Consider the following 22,180-nt stretch of genomic DNA (forward strand, 5'->3'; position numbering starts at 1 on the left):
CATGTTTATTCTGTATTGAATTTAAACTAATGTATTTTCTCTTGGTGAGGCATAAATTACTAACCTGAAGCTTCCTTTTGGTTCCAGGTTTTTAGGCTGACTTTGTTATTTGAGGCTTCTTGTAAAAAATAGACTAGTAAAACATCTGATAAGTAGTCCCTTTGACAGCATAATGTGGGCACAAGGCTCTGTTCCAATGCCTGCTCAAGTGAATGAAAAGGTTACCCTTGACCTCCCTGATCCCTGGATTACAAACTGAATGGGTGGCTGCACAGTGTGCCTGGCACAACCCAACTGTGGGATTTCTCTGCAAGGGGTGGGGCTCTGCATGCACCCCTCTCCTCCTAAGTTTGTATTACTGTGCCTCTGTGGTAGGTCAGATCAGCCCTTCAATAGCACCAGAAAAACAAAACAAAATAAAACCTCAAAAAACCCACGAAAAACCCAACAAGAAAAATACACTGGAATCTGAGTGACTGGAGCACCAAGACAAAGGTGCAACTACTCTGCATTGGTAGTTCCATGTTTTGTATCTCAGATCAGATACATGAACACAATGGTTTAATCTAGCAGAATAGTTTGAAAAGAGATACATCTATGTTCTGAGAAAGTTAAGAAGTTTCATGTCACTGTGACTGGTAGGAAATACGAGCCTTTCAGTAGCTCTCTGTGCCCCAATGATGCAGGACTGGTATGCTCCTCAGTGGGCAAGACACAGGTATTTGCTGCTTTTTTGGTTCTGCCGAGGAATATTCCCTTCGAATTTGCTGTCCAAAATGTCTAGAAACAGAACATAAGGACCTGAAGAACATGAGTAAAAGGTTCAAAAGGAAATGAGAATTTAGAAATGTGTTGTAGTAGAATGAGTTGCTCTTTGGTCCAGCTGAGCTGTAACCAAAATGTCTTGCTTAGGCAGATATTAATTCCTATGGAAAGAGAGTGGACAGCATAGAGAAGTTAATGAGAAAATCAGGAGAAATAGAAAGGAGGAGTAAGCCAAGTAAGATAGGAACAGGGTCTTTAATTTACCGGCTGTGTTTGGGCTTGAAGAGATGTGATTCACAGTACAGGAGAGAGGGTGTAGTTTGGTCCTTACTTTCATAGTGGTCCTAACAAAGAGGATTGCTCATTCTGTTGCAAAAAAGTGAGGTTGATGCTAAAATATGAGACTCTTCTGAACCTTAAAACCTTTCTTGTGAGGCGTGGGTCTTCCACAAATTTGGCACTGGATATCAATCTACCTAAAATTTCCCTGCACTTCCAGCTGCAGTTGCTATCCCTAGTTTTCCTTCTGTGTTGTCAGGTTATAGGTGCTGGTAAGCAGCTGCTCCCATTCAGCCTGAGGCTGTGGCTGTTTCAGTGGTGTTGGTGGGATGGGCAGCACTGCTATTTATCAGGGGAGCCCCTGCTCTGAAATAGTTACCTAACTCAGAGAACTAATAATGTAAGTCTTGGCTGCTTGAACAGGGTCAGACTGTTCTCCCTCTTAACCAGGAAAAAAAGAAAGAAAACCAGGTGTGGTGGTGGAGTCCAATGGGACAGCTCCTGTTCACAGACCAAGTTTGTTCTCTGCAAGTCATTATTTGTACTGGCCTCCAGCATGTCCCTGAGCAGAACAAACTGGAAATGGTTTCTATTTCTTATTTGTGTTGAACTGCAGATGTACTTGGACAGCTTTTTAAAGTTTTGATGAACTCTTTCAGGAATTAAACTGAACCCAAAATAAATACTGCTGCAGCTCCCTGCTCCTGAATATAAGTAATTTTAAGGCCTGAAGAAGGAAGCATCATTAACAAAGTATGACTCCAACCCATTAAAAATGTTATTCTTTGCATCCCAGCTGAGACATGATCGAATACGCAAGAAAGCCTTCAACAGGAAGTGCAAGCCCTTCACCATTTTGAAACAGAGACTGCAGAGAACAGAAATCACCACCGTGAAGAAGCAGCCCCCGCAAAAGCTACAATTAAAATGTAAGTGTGTGTGTTATCTCCATATGAAGTCTTTCATTCAGTAACACTATTGTTTCCTCCGAGGACAAAGCCTGGATGTTATGGATGAGTCTCACATATGTGCTTGACTGGGTGCCAAATTCTTTCTTCCCCCTCCCTGTGCTGCTAGTGTTTGGAAGTATTTCTCCATTGAGAAGCCAAATCAGTAGGTGTCATGACTACCCTGGGCGTGTGTCTCTGCTCTTCTAGGAAATGTTCAAATACGCATTTTAAAGACAATGTGAGAGTCTAAGAGCTTCATCTTCACCTAAATCTGAAAGAGGGCATGATCCAAGATGGTTGGTGCATCAATGCCCCAGGTTGAACCTGAGAGCTATCAGTAGCCCTTTCGTGAATGAAGTTACAAAGATGCACTGCTATTGAACTGAAGGCTTTAAAAATGTATTTAAATTGAACTTATTTACAGAGATGAAGGAAAAGATGCTTAAGTTTTTATTGGAACAGCTAGAGGGGAAAGCTTTTTTGTTGTGGAGGAAGGGAATACACATGGATATGCATATGTATTATTTTACCCAGAGATGCCAAGTCATTGCTGATTTGGTATCCATGCAGACTGCTGTTGTAAAATGTCCTTTAAAATTAGTTGTGGAAAGAAACAGAAGCGCAAAAAGGTTTAAAGCAAGAAGAATAGAACAAATGGAGAAGGGAATGTGTTGGTCAGTGTCTTTTCTATTCCCTCTGAAGCGCCCTTTGGTCTGCCACAACCAAAGTGTTTTGTTGGAATGCATTGTCCTTTTATCCATCTTCTGGTGCTGTCTACAGGCAGTGATGGGCTAAAACAGCTTTCCTATGCCTTTCAAAAAAACCCAAATTTCTTTTGTTTGTAATGTTTTTTCTTTCCCTCAGAAAGAAAGAACCCTCACTCCAAGATTTTTCTTTATCCCCTGCCAGAGGGAAGTATAGTTGTGTCTTCTCTTATTGCAGAAACAACTAGAGAAGAAATCTAAATGGAAGCAGAGGATTTAGTTAATACTTTTCAATCAGCCAAGCAAGTCACAAAAGCTCTGAATGAGGGCCACCCTCTTCCACCTCCTTCTCCACCAAGCGTCAATCCAGGTTTGTGGTCTACTGTCGGAGGAGACCAAGTGAACGAAGAGTTTATTAAATGGCAAAGATATTACAAGCGCTGGGTGGATGAGGACGCGGAGGTCCAAGAGCCTGCAGAACCTATGTCGCGGCTGGGTCAGGACCATGGGGGTTTTAGGAGTTACATGGACATATCCCCAGTTTGATTGTTATGTACCCCAAGATGGCTACCCCAGTCATTTTTCCCTTAGTCATCCCTATCCAAGTTTCTTCTTCCCACAAACCCTTAGGACATTTTCCCGCCAACGCTCTCCTGATTGGTCCCTGTTTGGTGCAGTGCACCAGTTTCCTTATATGGTTATGTTTAAACCCAGTTCTCCCATTGATTCCTCCTTTGTTCCTCCCCTTAATTTGTATGCTGCCCAATGAGGTGTGTCGCTCCTCCCTGTCTCCTCCCCTTGCTCCGCCTCTGTTCTAGAAAGTCCCATGCTACCCTATATAAGTCCGAGCACACCAATAAAGTTCGCTTCTCTTCGTGGACTCTCGACTCGTGTGGACCTCTTCCTTTGGGGTCTGTCGCCAGGTCAGGAGTAGGAGGAGCCTCCCTGAGCTTCGAAGGGACTTGGAGCATATACTTTTGCTCCTCGAGCCCTGCTCCTCGGAGCGCAACCCCCACTCACCGTATCGGTGGTCATTAATCTGCTCCTTAAGCTTCTCCAGCACCAGGGTCAGGCTGAAAGGCCTGTAGTTCCCTATATCCTACTTCTGTCCCCTCTTGGGGATGTGCATCACATTGGCCAACCTCCAGTTGTCTGGGACCTCCCCGGTTAGCCAGAACTGATGATAAATGATGGACAACACTTCCACCAGCTCCTTCATCACCCTAGGATGAATCTGATCCCCTTCCATGGACTTGTGAACATCTTAAGTGGCTCAGTAGGTCACTAACTATGACCTCCTGGATTACGGGAGAGTCCAATCTGCTCCCTGTTCCTGTTTATCAGCTCAGGGGGCCAGGGGATAACTGCTCTTGCTGTTGAAGACTGAGGCAAAGAAGGTGTTAAGTACCTCTGCCTGTTTCTATGTAGCTATATTCACACCCGGGTCCAATAAAGAATGGAAGTTTTCCTTGGCCCTCCTTTTGTTATTAATGTATTTATAAAAACACTATTTATTATCCTTTACAGAAGTGGCCAGGTTAAGTTCTAACTGAGCTTTTGCCTTTCTAATCTTCTTTCTATGTGACCTAACAACATCTTTAAACACTTCCTGAGTTGTCTACTCCTTTTTCCAGAGGTAATGCACCCTCTTTTTTTCCCTGAGTTCTTCTGAAAGCTCCCAGCTCAGCCAAGATGATCTTCTTCCCTGCCAGCTTATCTTTTGGCACATAGGGACAGCCTGCTTTTGCACATTCAAGATTTCTTTCTTAAATTATGTCCAACCTTCCTGGGCACCTTTGTTTTTAATAGTTGCTTCTCAAGAAACTCCAAACCAGTGTCCTAAAAGGGCCAATCTCTGCCTTCCAGAGGTCCGGGGCAGAGGTTTTATTGATGCCCCCTCTTACCTCACCAAGCATTGCAAACTGTCATATTGTGGTTGCTGTGCCAAGACAACCTCTGACCACCACATCTTGCACCAGCCTTTCTCTGTTTGTAAGCAGCAGGTCTACCAGGGCCCGACCCCCAGTAGGCTCACTTACCAGCTGTGACAGGAAGTTGTCTTCCACACACTCCAGGAACCTCCTAGACTGCCTCTTCTCTGCTATGTAGACATCCAGAAGGTTAAAGTCTCGCACAAGAACAAGGGCTGGCAACTATGAAACATCAGCCAGCTGCTTATAAAACAGTTCATCCATCTCTTCATACAGGTTGGGTGGTCTATAACAGACTCCCACCAGGATATCTGCCTTACTAGCCTTCCCCCTGATTCTCATCCATAGGCACTCAATCTCATTGCCACTGTCCTCAAGCTCTATGCGGTCAAAATACTATCTTGCTGTACAGAGCCACCCCACCACCTCTCCTTCCTCACCTGCCCCTTCTGAAGAACTTATAACTATCATTGCAGCACTCCAGTCATGTAAGCCATCCCACCATATTTCCATGATGGTGACTACATCATATCTTTCCTGCCGCACAATGGCTTCCAGTTCCTCCTGTTTGTTACCCATAGTGTGTGCATTGGTACAGATGCACTTCAGCTGGGCTGCTGATTTTGACCCTAATTCAGGCTTGCCACCCATAGGCTCATCTCTAGTAAGCCTGGTCTCATCCCCTTCCCCACCATAAACCTAGCTCAAAGCCCTCTCAATCACTCCTGCCAACTCATGGATGTGAATCCTTTTTCCCCTTTTAGACAGGAGAACTCCACCTGTCTCCAGGCAGGCTGGTGCCATATCAATAGCCCTGTGATAATAAAAACCAAAATTCCATTGATGGCACCAGTCTTTAAGCTACTAATTGATCATGTGGATTTTCCTGTTCCAGCATATATTCCTGCTACCGAAGGAATTGAGGAGAACATCACCTGTGCTCCTGTCCCTTCACCCAGGCAGCCCAGTGCCTTAAGTTCTTTTTGATTACCCTGGTACTTCTCTTATCTACCTGGTTGCTGCCAACATGTACAATGAGTAATGGGTAGTAATCAGTGGGCCAAATTAGTCTAGGAAGTCTCCTGGTAATATCCCTTACCAGGGCCCCAGGGAGGCAGCAGACTTCCCTGTAGGATGGGGGTGATCACTGTACAGGATCCACAGTTCTCCTTCAGAAGTGAGTTACCCACTGCAACTACCCTTCCTTTTGTATTAATACCTATAGTTGTAGTCCATCTGGTCAACTGCACTGCTGTAGGAGACTCTCTCAGACCTTCTTGTTCTGTCATCTGCCTGACCCTCGAGTTCCAGGGCCTCATACCCCTTCTGTAAGGGCTCCTGGGAAAGGAAAGAGTCCAGGAGGGCATTCTTCTACCTCGCCGACCAGGGGCCTGTTTCCATTCCCCCTCATTTGGGTCTTCTGCCTTATGGCAAGAGGGGCAGGGCTCCTCTGACTTGCTGAGCTTCCGTGCACTGCATTTCTCTAAGGGATGGAAGCATGCAACTCCACTAGTCTATTTTTCACTCACACTCCCTGACCCTTCTCAGCCTCTCCACCTCCTCTTTAAGCTCTGCCACCAGGCTGAGCAAACCACCCATGTGTTCACACTGCACACAGGTGTCTTTTCTGCTTTCCTCTGGCAGTTCACATCAGGCTCAGACACTCCGTGCAGCTGGAGACCTGGACAGCTCTGTGCTTCTTGGTGAGCTCTGTCTGGGTTGCCACGCTCCTGCTAGCAATGGCTTTTGAGAGTCCCTGGAGCTCAGAAAACATCTGTACAGGTCTATCTAAACCTTCACCCTCCGACTTACCTCAGTTGCCACTGTTGCAGCCTCAACAAAATAGCAACCTTAAAGACCAATCTTCAAAAGAAGTCTTGAAATCATTGGGTTTGCCTAGTCCAGGAATTTTTCAATAATAGTTTTCCTGCAGACTTGTTAATTGTGAGCTTGGAGGTGGGTAGGAATAAGAAAAAGATAATAAAATCAGCTTTTATTAATCCTCGGGGATTTATTTCTGAAAGCAATTACTGTTTGCTGGGTTAATACCATAAACGTATTTTAGGATCCCAAGTGTTTTTCTAGAGGAAGTTTTTGTAGTTCCCTGAAGTTTGTGCTTCAGGAACTGATGAGAATTCATTGTGGTCATCTGCTGGTGGAACCAGGTTTTGAAGTGCATCTTGAGTGCTCCTGTAAGGCACGGTAATTTCTCTTCTGTAGTATATAGACTGTGACACAAGCTGTTTCTTTCTTATGATCAGACTATGTCCAGTGTCCATACTGCCCATGAAGGCTGAGTGAGGCTGCAGCACAAAGGCTCATGAAGTTTTCTGAAGAACAAGCTGTCTACCATGCTGCAAAGACTGCTGGACAGGCTTTGGTAAGCACACACAGTCACACTTGTACTGTCCTGGTGGCAGATTTGCCAAACTGTAGTTCATGGTGAGTAAAGTCCTACATTCATATAAAACTCTTAAAACAAGACACATGCTGAATATCAGCTGGGAGTTTCCCATACCTGGAGCCCTTTCTCTGATAAAAAAGTGACAGAATATGACAGTACAAAATAGTTAGGACAACAATTTCCGCAGACTCTTCTGCAATTTGATTCCAGGGTAATTCCAGGTAATTCTGCTGTAGGCAAGCAGAAAACTGGCAACTTTTGCAATACATGGAGAAAGCCCTTCCTGTCCATTAGGGCTCCCTGCTGTTGGAAGGTCTGCTGTTCCCTTGTCGTTAGACACAAGGCCAAAGGACTGAGCCCCTTTGAGGAGTAAGAAAAGTGAAGGTAGTCATCAGTCTCTTGAAGTGAGATCCTGTTTTGTTATAGAAAAAAGAATAATGTAAACAGTTCCTTTAGGAAAGTACTGGTTTTTTGTTTTGTTTTGTTATTTTGGTTAAAGATGTTTGAAAATATTACTCTTTCACTTGTTTTGGGCAGGAAAAATGACTTCCAAGTGGGAGAGGATGGATCTTTTTCCTCTTCCTTCCTAGCACTGCTTCAATAGCGATTTGAAGAGTTTTCACTGGGTTTCATAAGCTCCTTGCTAGAGTTGAGTGGTGATTGTACATCTTCTTTTACTAGTGCAAGCAACCATTGGCTCAGAGAAAAACTCCAACATTAACACCTGTTGTATTATCTTTTCTGGAGAGAGTGCAAAAAGGTACAATACAGACAAACCTAGCCCAGGCAGAGTTCATTTAGTCATATTTCTGTTTTTCTTATACCAAACTCTGAGGTATTTGAGGTTAGGGAGGAATTTTTAAAGCAGATCCTAGGCTTTGGATTCCAGTTTTCTGATAGTATAGAATTGTAAATTTTGACCTTTTGTGGAGTTTTTAAGCCTTGACATGAAATCCTAAACTCATTTCCATACAATACTCATTAGAAATGAGAAGGGTCAACAATTTCCACATGGATATTTTTGATATTGAATGGCTTTCCTGGTCATTACCCTGCTCTGCTGTGTGGAGTATATGCACAGAGGTTTTCATTTGGGTCCTCAGGAGGGACTTAGTGTTTTCAACTAGAGGTCCTCAAACAGAAGTATTTATATAGACCTAAAATATATAGTCTGGGTTTGAGGTTCCTTCTGTCCCATAAAGAATTTAATAACCTTTAATCTTCAATTTTAAGATTTATTCCATCATTTTCACCTTTTCTTAAGTCCATATAGATGAAGTATGAAGCTTTGCATGTTGTTTGTTCCATAGGACTTTGCCCATGTGGATTTAGCCTTAAAAGTAACACCACCACTTCCCTAAAACAGTTCCCTCTAAGCAGGATACCATATAGTGTGTTTTCTAGAACCCATTGGTAATCATGACCCATACTCAGTCTATGTTGAGAAGATGTTTTATAAAGTTATTTTAAAGGTTATTTGTAATATGACATGTGAATGATGAAACAAACTGCTCTTTGTATCAGCATCTTTGATCCCTATATTTCCGGAGTTTGTGTTGAATTTATGTAGTTTACCATGTTTTATTGGCCAATAATTTTTTAAAATAATGATCTGCAGAGACCTCTTCAGAAATACTGAAGAAAACTGGAAAATCTGTGGGTGTATCTACTGGGAAAAATTCTTCAGAAAAGTCTGGGTAAGAAATTATTTTATTCAACATTATAACATAAAAGGACTTGGATTGCTTTTGTGATGTACAGTATCACAGAATATGCTGAGTTGGAAGGGGCCCACAAGGATCATTAAATCTAACCCTTAGCCCTGCACAGGACCATCCCCAAGAGTCACACCATGTGCCTGAGAACATCATCCAAATGCTTCTTGAGCTCTGTCAGGCTTGGTGCTGTGACCATAACCCTGGGGAGCCTGTTCCAGTGCCCAACCACCCTCTGGGTGAAGAACCTCTTTCTAATATCCAACCTAAACCTCCACTGACACAACTTCAGGCTATTCCCTGGTCACCACAGAGAAGAGATCAGTGTCTGCCCCTTCTCTTTCCCTCACAAGAAATTGCAACTGCAATGTGGTCTCCCCTCAGTCTCCTCTTCTCCAGCCTGAATAGACCAAGTGCCCTCAGCCACTCCTCATACAGCTTTCCCGCAAGGCCCTTCACCATCTTTGTTGCCCTCCTTTAGACACTCTCTAAGAGCTTAATATTTTTCTTATATTGTGGCACCCAAAACTGCACACAATATTCAAGGCAAGACCAGCCCAGAGCAGAGCAGAGCAGGACAATCCCCTCCCTCACCCAGGTGGTGATGCTGTGCCTGATGCCCCCCAGGACACGGTTGACCCTCCTGGCTGCCAGGGCACTGCTGACTCACATTCAACTTGCCATCAGCCGGGACCCCCAGGTCCTTTCCATGGCACTGCTTTCCAGCATCTCATTCCCCAGTTTGTATGAACATCCAGGGTTGCCCCATTCCAGGGACAGAATCCAGCACTTTCCCTTGTTGAACTTCATATGGTCGGTGATTGCCCAGTCCTCTAATTTGTCGAGGTCTCTCTGTGGGGCCTCCCTGCCTTCAAGGGAGTCAACAGCTCCTTCCATTTTTGTGTCATCTGCAAACTTCCTCAGTATCCCTTCCAGTCCTGTGTCCAAGTCATTTATGATGAAGCTGTTGAAGAGCACAGGGCCTAAGATGGAGCCCTGAGGAACCCCACTAGTGACAGGTCACCAGTCTGATGTTCCCCCATTCACCATTACCGTCTGTGCTTGACCCATGAGCCAATTGCTCACCCACAACATGATGTGTTTATCCAGCTGTGCTGGACACTTTGTCCAGAAGGATCCTGTGAGAGACAGTATCGAAACCTTTACTAAAATCCAGAAAGTTTGCATCAACTGGCTGCCCTTGATCAGCTAGGTGGGTTACCTTGTCATAAAAGGAAATCAGGTTTGATAAGCAGGACGTCCCTCTCATGAAGCCATGCTGGCTGTGACCAATGACTGTGTTGACTTTCAGATGTTTTTCAATGTGTCCTATTGCAGTGTTTGCAGTATGAGCTTCTTTCTGGTATTTGAAGCAGTCAGTTGAACTGAAACTTTTGCAGAGCTCCTCAGGGCCCCAGTGTAGCCTGCTAAGAATACTCATTTTAGAATTAAATGGTCTTTCGTTTGTAACAGTCCCATTCAAGTATGCAGTGACTGTGCTCTGCTGTAACAGCTATCTTGAGAGGATTTGCTGCTTGGTGATGCAAACCTCTCTGGCAGATCTTGTGCTCTTACAATTTCCCAGAACATGTTTGTTGCTTCTGTTCTTCAGACCGTGCAGTCAGTGAGGTTCCCATCTTGGGCCATGCAAAGCCATCTCAGAGCAGCAAGGACTTCCAGCCCATGTTTGAAGTGGTTGTGGTGCTGTTGGTCAAGGGGGTGCCTCAGACAATCAGCATCTTGCACCCCTGTGAAATGTATACAACTCCAGAATACGAAATGCCAGCAGGAAATGTGGCCTAGAGTTATTCCCTGTAGCTAGCAGGGTATTTTGGGCAGAGAGATAAGCTTATGAGAGTGGTTGGAGCATGAGATGAAGAGGAATGTGTACAAAATAGTCTGTTGCAGAGTCTCACATTCAAAGTCATTGAAGGATTCTTCTATGTGCAGTTCTACTGTCCTTGATTGCAGCTGGTCAGTGCCTGGTCCTTCAGCTGTGGGGAGTACTACAATGGGTATGGTGCCATTATCAGCTTCACCTATCTCCTTGACTTTGCCAGCTGCAGGAAAAACTGTTGTCAGAACCCAGTGATCTCATCTGGTATTCTCCACTCCCTGGATTGCCTGGGACTGTGTTAACAGTATACGGTTATCATGCAGGGTCTTGCAGACCACCAGCAGAGATTTACTGATACCATCTCCCTTCTCAAGATTTAGCTACTGAACTCTGAAACTTGGGGCTTGCCAGTCTTGGGGAGGAGACACCTCTTTTCCATAGGGACACTGAGAAGCCCAGGTATCACTGGAGTTGTACTTGCAGCCAGTTTCCAGAGGCCTGGGACAGCCATTGCTTCCAGCAAATCCCTGGGACAGACACCCACACTAGCATTCAAAATAGAGGACAGTAAAACTGTGGAAAGGACTGGCCTGGGTAAGCTTGCTGATGCTGGGCTGTTGGCAACTGCTGCTGCATTTTCTATGAAACAAGCTTTTCCAGGTGCTTTACAGAGCATTTTGTGCAGGGGAGAGATCAGTTTCAGTGCTACCCAAGAGCACTTAGCTGAGAAAGCAGATGTGAGAGACTGGCTTTGAGTGGTGCAAATAAATGTTCTCATCCTTAATATGCATGGAAATGGTTTTCAGGATGAACTGCTCCATCACTTTCCCAAGAAGAGAGGTTTCATTTTCTTAGATAAAATGGAGTGAAATATAAAAGCTGTTTCTGTAATAAGAAATAGCAAGTATATGGCTTGTTTCTGCTTTTAGACCGCAAATGGACAACAGAAGATAGAGTGGCTGCTCAGCAAGGATGTGTTAAGGCTTTTTTCTGATGCATTATGGAAGATCTTAAGCAACACAATTTTCCAGCACCACTTCTGCCTGAAGTTCTACAACTACCCCATTCAATAAAACAAGTAAGCTGAAATCCATTGGTTATGAGAGTATTTGTACCAGTTGCCAAGATTTAATTAAATGATTGCCTGTAGTAGATGGCTGTTACCAGTGGTTCATTCAATTGCTTAACAAAATGTAGGAAGAACCAGTACCATGTGATTTTTTTCTTCCCCTTAATGCTTTGATATATTAAATGAGACAAGTGAACATTCTGGAATTTCATGTAAATATTTAATAGAATCTTTCAGTAAAAATAAAATTATTAATGATAGTAATTGATACGTGATAAATGGCCATGTATGCTGTGCATCTTCTTCAAAGCACTTCAAGTTCAGACTAACCCCAAATCTCATTCTTGCATTGAACACTTCAATTGCTTTTAGAAATTGATCGAGAAGACAGAAATGTGGAGACATACCTCTTATGGTTTTGGCCACTTGATCCATTGTCAGCCATGGATCACCTTGCATAAACTTTTGGGGATGCCACATGTCGAGTTTTCTAATTTTCATTAAGGCTTTCAATTAAAATCCATAAGGAATTTTAATACCTATTAAATGCTTATAAAGTAAACAAAGATGAAAAGCAGTTGGGCACAGCAATAGGAAATACTATACTTTACAGAGTTTAATTAAACTCTACTTAGGCTCTAGCCAACAGAGATTAGATAAATACAGAAAGGATGACACTGAAGCAACTGTAAGTCCTACAGCTACATGCTCAGAAACAGCGGGCATGACATTATCTCCAGTACACTAAAGCAGTGCTGCTTAGCCTTTCTTGCAATCCAGGAAGAAGAGGAAAAAACCCCAACTATTGCATCCTGTGCAATGTTAGCATAGTTGCTTTCTTTAACAAAAAAAAAAAAAAAATGAATACTCAAAAATTAGAGCAACTTTTAATGTATTTGTTGGTGTGTGTGTGTGTGCCCATTATTTTCTATCTATGTATAGAAGTGTTTGATTTCACAGCTTAATTTCCAGTATGTAAGGGCAGGAACGGTGTATTGAAGAACAGTACTTCAAAAATTCTGCTAGCAAGAAATGAACCAATCATTAATATATGGAATATACCATCATAGTTCAGACTGGCTGTGCAAAACTCTCTGGAATTAACAGCAACTCACTGATTAAGAAAATGAAAAGTCCTAACAGGAAAATTTGGTAAATAAAACTTAAGGAAAAAGAAAATTAACACGGTTTCTGATAGGGGATGGGAACTTAGCAATGGAACTACTTGTGCTTACATAGAGGATGCAGTCTTTTGTTCCATGCTGTATAACTTTAGCTTGACATTAGTTCAGCAGGTTTACATGCCTTTTTTTCTTTCATAAAATGTGTACACTTTTTCGTATGAGACCCAATGTTAACTAAATTTCATTATTTTATAGTATCATTTGATTATAGTAATTTTGTCGTTTTGTCACTACATATTTCTCTGCTTCTACAGATTTCCAAGCAAAGTTTAGATAAAAGAGTATTTTTATCTCTATTAGGTTGTGAGGCAAAATGTATTAAGATCTCCCGTATCTTTGTTTCATCTCTTAGCTGGTATTCCATGGCCTATCTCACCTTTTCCATGCCAGCTATCTGCCATTACATCTTCCTCTCACATTTGGAGGAATAGTCTGTGCCAGAGAGGGAGGACTGGCCACTGCTTGGGCTGCTGCTGCTTTCCTCCACTATAGCCGCAGTATGCATGAGGCGGCCTCTTTCACACCAGTGCTATCACAGCCAAAGGCAGTGCCACCACAGATGTCCTGCAGGTCTTGCTGCCTTCTCCCTGTCACTGCCCACCTGCTGCAGCCCCATTCTCTCAGACACCACAGGTAAGCCCAGGAGAGCTGGTGAGGATTTGCTGCTCCACACTTTTCCCTTGGCACTGCCTATGATCTTACCCTCACCAAGAGGAAACTATTGCTCTTTAAGCAATGTGATATTCAGGTCCACACCAGCCTGGTCTACTGAGCCCAGAGAATTTGTTTGCCTAGAAACAAAGCATTCTTCAGCCTCAGCTACTGAAGGCCTCTCAAAAATGCTCACAGGGGTCCCCCTAGCAAAAGTGGTGTGGAAGTCCAGCCCTACTTACAGTATTAGATGACTCAAAGGTATCTTAAATCTCTTCAGATGTAAGAATTTTAAAACAAAACAATTTTATTGGAAACATAACTTTTTGAAATAGCTTGCCTTCCTTTGTGATGGGTCATCTTCAGTTTTTGCTACGTTTATGATGTCAACAATCTGGAAAGAGAAACTTGAATGGGCTGACAGGTTAAAGCTGCAGTATTACACATTTAAGGTTTGCTTTGCTGTTTTACTTGCCAACAACATTGTCATGTCTAAGCATTTTAAAATGCATCAAAAGTGGTAATTTTCATTTTATTTGAAGGAGACTTGGTCTCTTTAATCCATAGCTACATATGCAATGGTGAGAGCTGCTTATGATCTTCCCATATTTCAGAAGAGGCCAAGTTCAGGCAGCAGCACCTCCCTTGGCAGCTCAGAGCTCAGGCACCCTGCCACAGGATGCTGAAAGAATGCGGGTGCCCCTTTAGCTCAATGTTTGTTCTTAACATCACATTTTAATTCAAGGACAAGTATTTCAGTAATTATTTACACCTCTTATAAAAGCACAAATCAAAATGACAAAATGTGTAAATGATCAGGCAGTGCTACAAAATTTAGTAGTTTTTTGTTGTTGTGGTTTAGTTGTTGGGGTTTTTTTTTTACAAGCACATAAGCTTGGATGAAGCCAAGTGAATACAATTTGCACAAACAGGGAAAACAATGCAGTAAGTGAATATACACACACCTTTCCAGGTTCAGATGAAAATAAGAGGCCTAGCTGTAGAATGTGCATATAACATGCATTACAACCTTTTCCCTATTCTGGAACTCGTAATTTAAGTAATGCTAACTCAGCATGACTACACAGTACCTGCTCTTTCTCCTGCTGTTACCATTACAAGATTCCTTTTGGTTTGCCTTATGCCAAAAATTTTCATAACCAAAACCAGCCCTCAGCACTGTATCTGCAGAAGATATTCTCACATGAACTGCAATAATACAACCTTTCCTTAGTCCCAGTACTGACAAACTTTTAAGAATATTTGGAACATTATAGTTGTACAATGTCATTGTAGGTCAGTAACATCAAAACAGAAATAATTTTAAAACTATTTTTTATTTGAAGCTGTGTGGAAGTATCCCTCTGATTAATGAGGGAGAAGAGAACGTGCTTGCTTCTAGCTATATTTGTAATGATCATCAGGTACTATGAACTCCCTTTGGATTTAATGGGAGTAGCTCTTACAGTTTGAGACTTTACTCAGATTCAGAAATTCTGTGTCTGTTCTAGCAGCAAGAAAATCCATGAGTAACTGCATCATCCACTAAAGCCAGGACTATTTTTTTTTTGTAACTATGGGTTAGGTAAGAAAGCAAACTGTGAAGAGTTTGATTGTTGGGGTTTGTTTGTTTGTTTTAAAATATTGTCATCTACCAAAAAATGTGATTTTTGCAATTTCTACTTTTCATGCATCAGGTGCTAGGACTGTCACACTAACAAACTGTCAACTGGAAATGTTCATGGACAATTTACCCCTGGAAAAAAATGGAAGTCCCCATGGTTCTGGTTTGGAAGAAACAAAGGCTGGAAGTCCAACTGCAGCTGTCCCAGTGCTACTGAGGAAAACTCCAGTGATCAAAATGGCCTCAACCATTGTCACACCACTAATTTCAGGTGACATTTGCAAGGCAGGTTCAGAACCTGGTTCTGAACAGGGCCCAGTGTCAGCTCACCACCTTAGCCCTTATGTGTGTGGACATGTCCCTGGCCCCACAGAGGTTCTGCTTGGGCACAGGCTCCCCTGGGCCAGGACTAGCTTTCTGAAAGCCCACATTTCAGATGGTTACAATTAATAACCATTTCCCAGACTAAACGAAGGCCATTTTTATCAACAAAAGGTGAATAAAGGCCCCTTAGGTAGGAAGCATTATCTTTTATTAAGTGTTAAATTAACGAAGCTGTTGACCCAATGGGATAACATGCTTAAATTTGAAAAATGCTTAATTGCTTTACTAGATAGAGAGAGAGCAACGTCTGATATCTTGGCTGATCTGGCTCTAAATGAAAAGTAATGTTTTGTTCTAGCCTTTGAGACAGTTCACTTTCCATTCTGAACACCGCACATATACAAGACAGCAGTTTTTACACAGTTGTTCAGAAGTGATAGTTATTTCCAGCCCTAGGAAAAAGGTATGAGATGCACACAACTGAACTGTACGTCAGAAAACAAAATCTAGTTAAACGTAATCATAATAGTGATCATCTTCGTTTGAAAAAAGTGAAACAAGAAGGTAAGATTTACTCTTGGAATGATTCTGATTTAAATTAAAGATTAATAAACTTCATTAATTAAGTGCCTAACAGAAATCTACGTGATGTTGATAAACTGTTTGTTACATTTGCCACGTGTACAAATTTGCTGTCATTTATGGCTCATTAAAATGATTTTTCTGTGATTTCCCCCTTTTTCCCATTGACCCTAACCTTATTTCTCCTACTGCAGCAGCCATAGTTTTATTGTGCCTCTTATGATACTTTGCTATCATTGAAGATATTTATTCAGTTGTTTGCATGAAAGGTAACAAACAAAAATATAGAGGGAGCTGAGGGAAATATGTTAGTTCTACTGTTGTCATATGCTAAAAAACTAATAGTAGTATGAAAAATAGAGCTTCTTGTTTATTAACATCCTGAAGTTAACTACCATGTTCATAACGTGCTTTGAAAACATTTGGAGCAATTTTTCTTAAAAACAAAATAAAACCAAACCCACCCCATCCGAACAGATTTAAGTAAGAAACACAGTCTTATAAAAAAAAAAAAGGGGGGGGGGGAATAAACCCTACCCAGGGTGATAGTTGAGTTACTTGAAGGCATGGTGAAAATGAGGCAACGTTACAGAATTTGTAGTGGATGGAAAGGAGCGAGGAAAGTGATGCAGCTGGTTTATGGCCATTCCACCAGTTGCTAGCTGAAGACCTTGTTGTTGGCTGAGGCCATTCAGCCTGTGTGATGGTTCCTCTGGGCCAAATGCCATTGTGATGTCCCCAATAGTGTTCTGGTTGTCACCTGATGGGAGCTGCCAGAAACTCATCACATGAGTGAGATCCATGAAAGGCAGGCTTGTAGTTTCAGTTGCTGCCTCTGTCTCTTTGTGCACTGGGTACTTGTTAGTGTCCCCTACAGGCCCCGAGGAAGCTTCTTCCATACTGATTTTGTGGAGAGACTGAGGTTCTGGTAATGGCAGGTCCTCGAGAAGATGCACGTTGTAACCTTTAACATCCACTTTTATCGGTAGATTCTTGAGGGATCCTGCTGCAAATGAGGTAGAACTAAGGTCATATTTATTAGGCTGATGAAGGTTCAGGTTGGTAGGGACAGATGTTGAACATGGTGTGGGATGGACAGCTGGAAGGCTGTCTGCACAACCCATTCTTTGCAAGTGAGGAGCAGGTTCAAGAGGAAGAGCAGTTTGTAAGCTTGCTTGGGAATGAAGGTGTGAACAGTTGTATTCCTCTGATTCTGAACTATTCACAATCCCATTCTGCACAGAGACCCTTTCAGGAAGAGAGGGCAGCATGCTGGCATTTTCCTTCATTCTGTATGGAAAAATCTGGTCAAGGAGACCCATTGAGTCACCATTATGCAACCTGCTCTTTAGCAGTTCCTGTGGATGAGTCTTCCTGGTATGGCGCGTCAAGTGGTCCTTCCGCCCAAACCTTTGAGCACAAAACTGACACAGAAAGTCTTTGCAGCCTGTGTGAACCACCATGTGACGCCGCACGTCTTTACGGGTATAGAAGTGACGCTCACAGTGGTCACACTTATGTTTCTTTTCCTTCATATTGCCAGTTGGCTTCCCTGCATGACTTTTGAGGTGTTCCAACAGAACCTCAGTACCGCCAAACTCTTGGGCACACACCCTACAGGTAAGGTCCCCACTGGTGGCAGCATGAAGAGCCAAGTGTCTCTTATAGCCTAGCTTGGTGTTGTACTTCTTGCCACACTCTTCACACTTGAAGGCCATCTTGTTAGGGTCATGAGTCTGAAGGTGGTTCTTTAGATGGTCTTTCCTGTGAAATGTCTTTTCACAGTAGCCACATTGGTGAGATTTCTGTGGAGAATGAGTGGCAGAGTGCCTAGGACAAAGAACACACACAAAAAGTTATTTGCTTTTACATTTATTCTAGTATACTTACTGATGCAGATTCAAGACTTGAAAACACTGACACTCTTGAAGGAAGGTGTTTTTTCAAGTTCTCAGGCTACTAGTAAAATCCTTAAATTTTGAGAGGGGCGGAGGAAGGTGTTAATCATAAAGCACAGAGTAGGTTAAAACTGCTCAAAATAACCTTTTTGAGTAGCCACCACAATTGAGAGAGACTAGTTTTCTCCAATTCTACCAGAATAGGAATAATAAAACCTGGAACTCAGGGGTTAACTGTCATTAGAACACCCCACACACCCAGCAGAAAAGGAGTGCCTCCAGAGCTGTACCTGAGCAGTTTATATTTGGAAATGAAGGCTTTTGTGCATCCGTGCTGTGAACACTTGTAGGGGCGCTCCCCTTTGTGCACATAAGTGTGGACTGTGAGCTTGTCAATGGAATCAAATATCTTCCCACAGAGCCGGCAAGGGTAATTGTCTGCTTGCTTCACTTCTTTGCCCTTCAACAGTGAAGACCGACCATTTCTCCATTTAGGTATAAACCTCACAAGAGCATCACAAGTGCTTCCTGAGCTGGCACAGCTAAACTTTGCAGCAGAGGAACAGGAAATGGCACCAAAGCACTGAGTAATGCTTTTGCCTAATGATGCTCCTCTCAGTTTCCCTTTGAATTTGCTTTTTGCTTTTACAGGTCCCAACTTATTTGGTGATCTGAATCTCGTAGGAAGGACTCGGTCTTTATGGATGCACTGGTGAGATTCCAGAAGAGCAAAAGTTGTAAAAGTGCTTCCACAGCTGGAGCATATCCAAGGGTCTACAGGCTCTTTCTGCAATGAGAACAGAAACAGGTCTTTCTTATTAGCCATTCTAAGGAAAGGTCATATTCTTCTCACTGATCTTCCCTGGGCTTTCCCAATACCCATTGTTGTCTTTGGGGATAGTTACTCCCATGTACTACCACACAGTTGTTCAACTGGCAATAGATCCTCTCTAAGAATACAAACTTGAAGGAAAAAAGTTAGCTAAATACTCAATTACATGGTTTTGTTTAGTATTTACTGTAACAGTCCTAAGTCCTTCACCTTGGTTTATCTGTGCTTACTGAACTCCAAAGTCTCTGTATTTGTTGCATTTTATGAAATTACTTATAAAAGGAGCTGAAAATTGTACTTTAACATTAGGCTGTCATAAAAATAGGTGAGTTTCTGCACATGAACACAGTTTAGCCATACAGGATTTCCCTGTGTTTTAGACTGACTCTATGCTTTACCAGACAGCAGTGGTCAATGTCTCCAGGAGAGGCTTCCTCACATAGCCTGGCATTTTGCACTAGACTTGCATTAAATGGATAAGAAACACTTTAGGTTTTAGGGATCTAAAACCTATCCAGACTTAGAGGCATTACATTATTTGGTGTTTTTTTCAAACAGTATATTACTTGGAAGTATTATTTCAGTGGAAATAAGAGCTCTATTGGATTCCCTTGAATTCACTCTAAATACTGACATTATAAAAATTCTAATGAAAAACAAATACAAAAAAACTCCAATCAATACATGACCATGCACTTCCTCAGTTATGTAAGCTTCCCATAAACTGAATTACTTTCCTTTGCTCTTGGGCTACTTTGCTCTGGAGAGCATGCTGAGGCTGTGTCCTTTCCATCTTTATTTCCAGAATGAGCCCTTCTCTCTTACTTGTGTCTGATGCTGTGGCTCCTCAACATCTTCCTTCTAGGGCATACTCTGAAGGCCTCATATGCCTTTCTGGAGCATGAATTCCTAGTTCATTTGTATTCCCTGTTTCACATTTCCTTCTAGCTTAAAAGTGTTGATTTTCGCAGCCACATTTTCAACACTTAAACTTTTACCATGAGTTTAAGGATTTCTGCTATCATACAGAGGGGAAGGTACTGGGATTAGAAGAGAAGGGTTGTTACACAGGAAAGACTGAAATAATCAGTGGGTAATCTGACCAATTGATCAGAGCATAACAAGGGAAAATGGTGAAAGAACTCAGAGGCTGGCCCGCTTGGTTATGAACGAATTAGTCCCCAGTGTTAAGTCTTCCCAATACATCAAGTGGTGCCACTCACTTCTGACTACATCTAATGGCTCCATTGGATTACAAACACGGGAGAGGAAGAGCATTCTTTCTCTGAGTACCTCTTTGGTTAAAAATTCCTCTGGGCTTTGTGTTAGTCAACTACTCTATGGTCAACCTTGCATTACCAGAGTAACATAAATAGACAGAGCATGTAAATAAACTATAATTTACTATGTATAATGATGGCTTGAATGAAGATTAGAGGTACTTACTGCTACTGGAGGCAAAGGACAGACATCTGATTCTTCTTTAATGAAGACTGCAGAAGCTTCCATAAATTTGGCATAATCGGCAGCATACCATACTTTCAATTCTGTGTGGGGTTCAATTGGCTGTGAATGGAAAAAATACAGCACATATTCACTTGCACCTATTTTGCTAAAGCAAGTAAAATATAAGATTGGAGGGGCTGGGGTTTAAAACTTGTTGTCCTTACTAAAATTATACTCTTTGACTGTGCAAATTATTGGTAACTTAGTTCAAGATTCAAGCACTATTTGAGCATTACTACCCACTAGGGCTTGACATTTCCTGTTTCTAAGAGCAGAATTGTGTATGCACAGAGACTGGGGGCAGGAGGGTGGGCAATAGGAGGAGGGATGCCTCAATCATCATGACCTTTGCTTAGTGAGATGTATTTGTCTGTGATGTTCAGACATTCAGCATCTTTCCAAGTAACATCCCATGCCCATTCCTTGGCGTCTGGAAGTCCACTCGACACAACACTTAACTGTGGGGTACAGACAAAGGAAAAACCCATCATGAATGCACAACAGCTTGGATGCCTCCTGGGTATGTCACACTGTGCATGGGTGCAGAGCTGATCAATATGTGGACTGCCAGTCAAACTGCCATGTTTCCATGCACTGGGTCTGATGTGCCAGCATGTGCATGTGGTTTATTGTAACTCTGCCCTCCTTTCAGTGAAGCCTTCCCCCACAGGATTAAGTGAGCCCATAATCTGCAGTCTCCCATGCAGTCATGCTTGCCCAAATCTTTCCTTGGACTGGACTATGACCTCTTCTGACAAATACTTTCAGTCAATAATACAGCAACTAGGAGAGAGGAGTGATTACACTCACTGACTAAAGACCTATTGGTTCTTTAAAAGCAAAGGAGAAAACTAAACTTTGGAGTCATGATTTATATGACTCCCTGACCCTGTACACAATTTTTTTCATCTATAATAAAACCTAACACTGCTGCAACAGGAGTAGAGCCAAACTGCACTGTAGTTTGTAGTTTTATTTTAACTAAACTAAACTTGTGCCATGGAAGAAACCCAAACTAGCCTGGAAGGAAACCAGCTGAGTCTTGTTCTACATAATGTGACATCATAAAATGCACTTATTTTATAACATCTGTGTGAGATAAGCATGGTAGAGGAAAGACAACTTAGATTGTGAATGCTGACAGGTGGGGCATAATTTTGTATAGAATGTTGAAAACCAAATTTCTGGACTCCCAAGCACAAACCTGCTTGCTAACTACAACCAGTGTGTGTTAGTTGTATGTTTTGGTAACACTTGGCCTAAACAGAAATGGTACATGCTGATTTCTCCACTCAATTAAGGACATGGGACAGAGCCATCAACTAGGAGGCTGATTATGCATTGTGCTCCTTCACATAGTCTGTTTTAGTGGAGAAAACCAAGCTGTGAGGGACTCTACAGGTACAAATGTCTGAGGATGCCCAGTGACCCTGGCCAGTGACACCTGAGACTGGTACCCACAAACAACTGCACAGCATGACACTGTCATGACTTTCCGCCCAACATTCCTGGACCAGCAGCCATCTTTTCTGTGGGAAGGTGAGCCAGGGTCAGTGTGACCTTGTAGTGTGACCTTGCAAGTGCATCTGTGTGAAATCATCAAGGTAAGAGCTCTAATATCAGTAAAACTGACATGAAACATCAGTATCCAAATCCACTACAAGTGTGCCACCAATGATAATAAGAGAAAGGTACTGCAGTGTCCATGTGAAACTGCCCTGGGATCAAACAGCAACAGAGGATAATTTTTACTTCCTCACAATTCTATGCCTTTTTAAAGCACATATCACTAGGGGCTGCAGGAATTAGGCCAGCAAGTAAGCTAATGGTGCTTTTAGTATGCCACTTACATGTATGCTTTAGTAGCCGTAGTTTCGTGTCACCAAAATCCTATTTTTTTGTAAAAACAGTGGGGAAAGGAGTCA

General features: G+C 42.4%; 2 protein-coding genes across 2 annotated transcripts in view; one reads left to right on the forward strand and one right to left on the reverse strand.

Annotated features, from left to right (window-relative positions):
- The first annotated feature begins 1,819 nt into the window (after window positions 1-1,819).
- ZC2HC1B (zinc finger C2HC-type containing 1B) lies at window positions 1,820-11,599 on the forward strand. Its single transcript, XM_071580798.1, is given in 7 exon segments — window positions 1,820-1,973; window positions 2,967-3,068; window positions 6,891-7,009; window positions 7,715-7,793; window positions 7,796-7,819; window positions 8,652-8,730; window positions 11,515-11,599. Coding segments are annotated over 7 exon segments (582 nt in total). The 3' UTR covers window positions 11,540-11,599.
- Window positions 11,526-22,180, reverse strand: part of PLAGL1 (PLAG1 like zinc finger 1) — a 50,519-nt gene continuing 39,864 nt past the window's right edge. The window contains exons 6-8 of the mRNA XM_071549226.1: window positions 20,196-20,315; window positions 18,208-18,704; window positions 11,526-17,849 (exon numbers count right to left, since the gene is read on the reverse strand). Coding sequence (XP_071405327.1) covers window positions 16,574-17,849; window positions 18,208-18,704; window positions 20,196-20,315 — 1,893 coding nt within the window. The 3' untranslated portion in view covers window positions 11,526-16,573. The remainder of the gene's footprint in view (window positions 17,850-18,207; window positions 18,705-20,195; window positions 20,316-22,180) is intronic.

Source organism: Pithys albifrons, chromosome 2, assembly GCF_047495875.1.
Source record: "Pithys albifrons albifrons isolate INPA30051 chromosome 2, PitAlb_v1, whole genome shotgun sequence".
Lineage (NCBI taxonomy): Eukaryota > Metazoa > Chordata > Aves > Passeriformes > Thamnophilidae > Pithys > Pithys albifrons.